The sequence below is a fragment of the Phaethon lepturus genome, unplaced genomic scaffold, assembly GCF_000687285.1.
Source record: "Phaethon lepturus isolate BGI_N335 unplaced genomic scaffold, ASM68728v1 scaffold13932, whole genome shotgun sequence".
Classification (NCBI taxonomy): Eukaryota; Metazoa; Chordata; class Aves; order Phaethontiformes; family Phaethontidae; genus Phaethon; species Phaethon lepturus.
This window is the reverse complement of record NW_010521304.1, coordinates 579-2,022: the sequence shown is the minus strand read 5'-3', so window position 1 is coordinate 2,022 and position 1,444 is coordinate 579. Positions and strand designations below refer to the sequence as shown.

General features: G+C 40.1%; 1 protein-coding gene across 1 annotated transcript in view; it reads left to right on the top strand.

Moving 5' to 3' along the window:
* The window catches only part of UFD1L (ubiquitin fusion degradation 1 like (yeast)), a 6,507-nt gene extending 5,295 nt beyond the window's left edge, over window positions 1–1,212 (top strand). Inside the window, exons 10-11 of the mRNA XM_010281475.1 lie at window positions 574–655; window positions 1,087–1,212. Coding sequence (XP_010279777.1) covers window positions 574–655; window positions 1,087–1,161 — 157 coding nt within the window. The 3' untranslated portion in view covers window positions 1,162–1,212. The remainder of the gene's footprint in view (window positions 1–573; window positions 656–1,086) is intronic.
* The last annotated feature ends 232 nt before the right edge of the window (window positions 1,213–1,444 follow it).

Genomic DNA, 1,444 nt, shown 5'->3' with positions numbered 1-1,444 from the left:
TGGTTCTATAGAAGACAGTTAGGGAAAGGCAGCGGGTCTAGACTGGGCTGGTGGGCTGGATCGAGTGATGCACAGAACCCTGCCCATTTTCTAAAGCGAAATTTGGCATAGAGTGAAATCTTTTTTGAGTTGGGTGGATAACCAAAGTCAAGCCATGTGTGGGTTTGGGTTGTTTTTTGGTTTGGTTTTATTTCCTTAGAAGGAAACATCTAAATTCAGACTTAGTGGAAGTGTGCAGGGCTGTGGTTCCTGTGGTGTTCTGTCATTTATGCCTGTCACAATAAAATTTGAACCCTTATGGAAAAGTGTGTCCATGGCCCTGTGGAAACCACAGGCTACATGGAAACGTGCCTACAGCCAAGCTTCTACAGCAGCTCTAGTACGTATGATTTACTGCATGCAGTGTATGCCTACCTTCAGAAAATAATTCCGTGGTTTAACTCTAGAATTATTTGGTAATGAAAATTTGCAGCCAGTGTTGGTACAATACTGACAGACATAGAATAGATCTCGCTGTGTTCAATTGGATAATAGGTACAAAACTTTAATAATACTTTTATGCTTCTTTTCCAGAGGAATACCCAACTATGACTTCAAGATCGGTAGAATCACATTCATTAGAAACTCACGTCCGCTAGTTAAGAAGGTCGAAGAGGTAAATAAAGTTGGGTCCTTCCCAATTTTGCACAGAATTAGAACCTTAGAGCTACTGTCCAAGTTTGTGCTTCCTCTCTCCGTACTTGTTTTTTCACAGCACACTTCTCTTAAAGTGGCAGTAGTTAAAAAGTGGTTTGAGTTAGGTGAAAGCAACCTCCGATGTCCTTGCCTGCTGAGGTAAAAAGATTGGCCTGTTGTAAGTTTAATAAGCCAGTGCAAACTTGTTTCAGTTGGCTGAAAGGCTGCTGAAATGCTCGTGTTTTATTTTCAGGGAGAAAGTGGTTATTATGTAGATTAAAGTTGTGAAATGTCTACAGTCATTTGCTGCTCTGATGGAATGTTCTTTCTAACGATCGTTCAGCTTTCATCACACACAAGCAGTGAGCAAAGAGGTAACAACCTTTTTTTTTTCCTCTTTCCTTTTTTCAGGATGAATCTGGAAGCCGGTTTATTGCCTTTTCAGGAGAAGGCCAGTCCCTGCGCAAAAAAGGAAGAAAACCCTAAGTTGTGGTACCTTCAGTCAGTTAGGAGGAAAATAAAATAACAATTGCAGCATATTGGATCCTAGTTATTGCAGTTGAGAGGAAAGATTGTTTTGCAACAGAGGAACACTTTCACTGGTTTTGGTTTCACATTTAAAACTGGAGCTGTCAGACTGTCTTAATTTTCAGTTGAAAATTAAGTTCTAGGAGTTCTGAAGGAGTTTTTTGGATGTGGAAAGAGGGAAAGTATTGGGTAAACCTGAGAAGTACAACCAACAAGTTCTGTCTTATTAAAAGGTCTGATT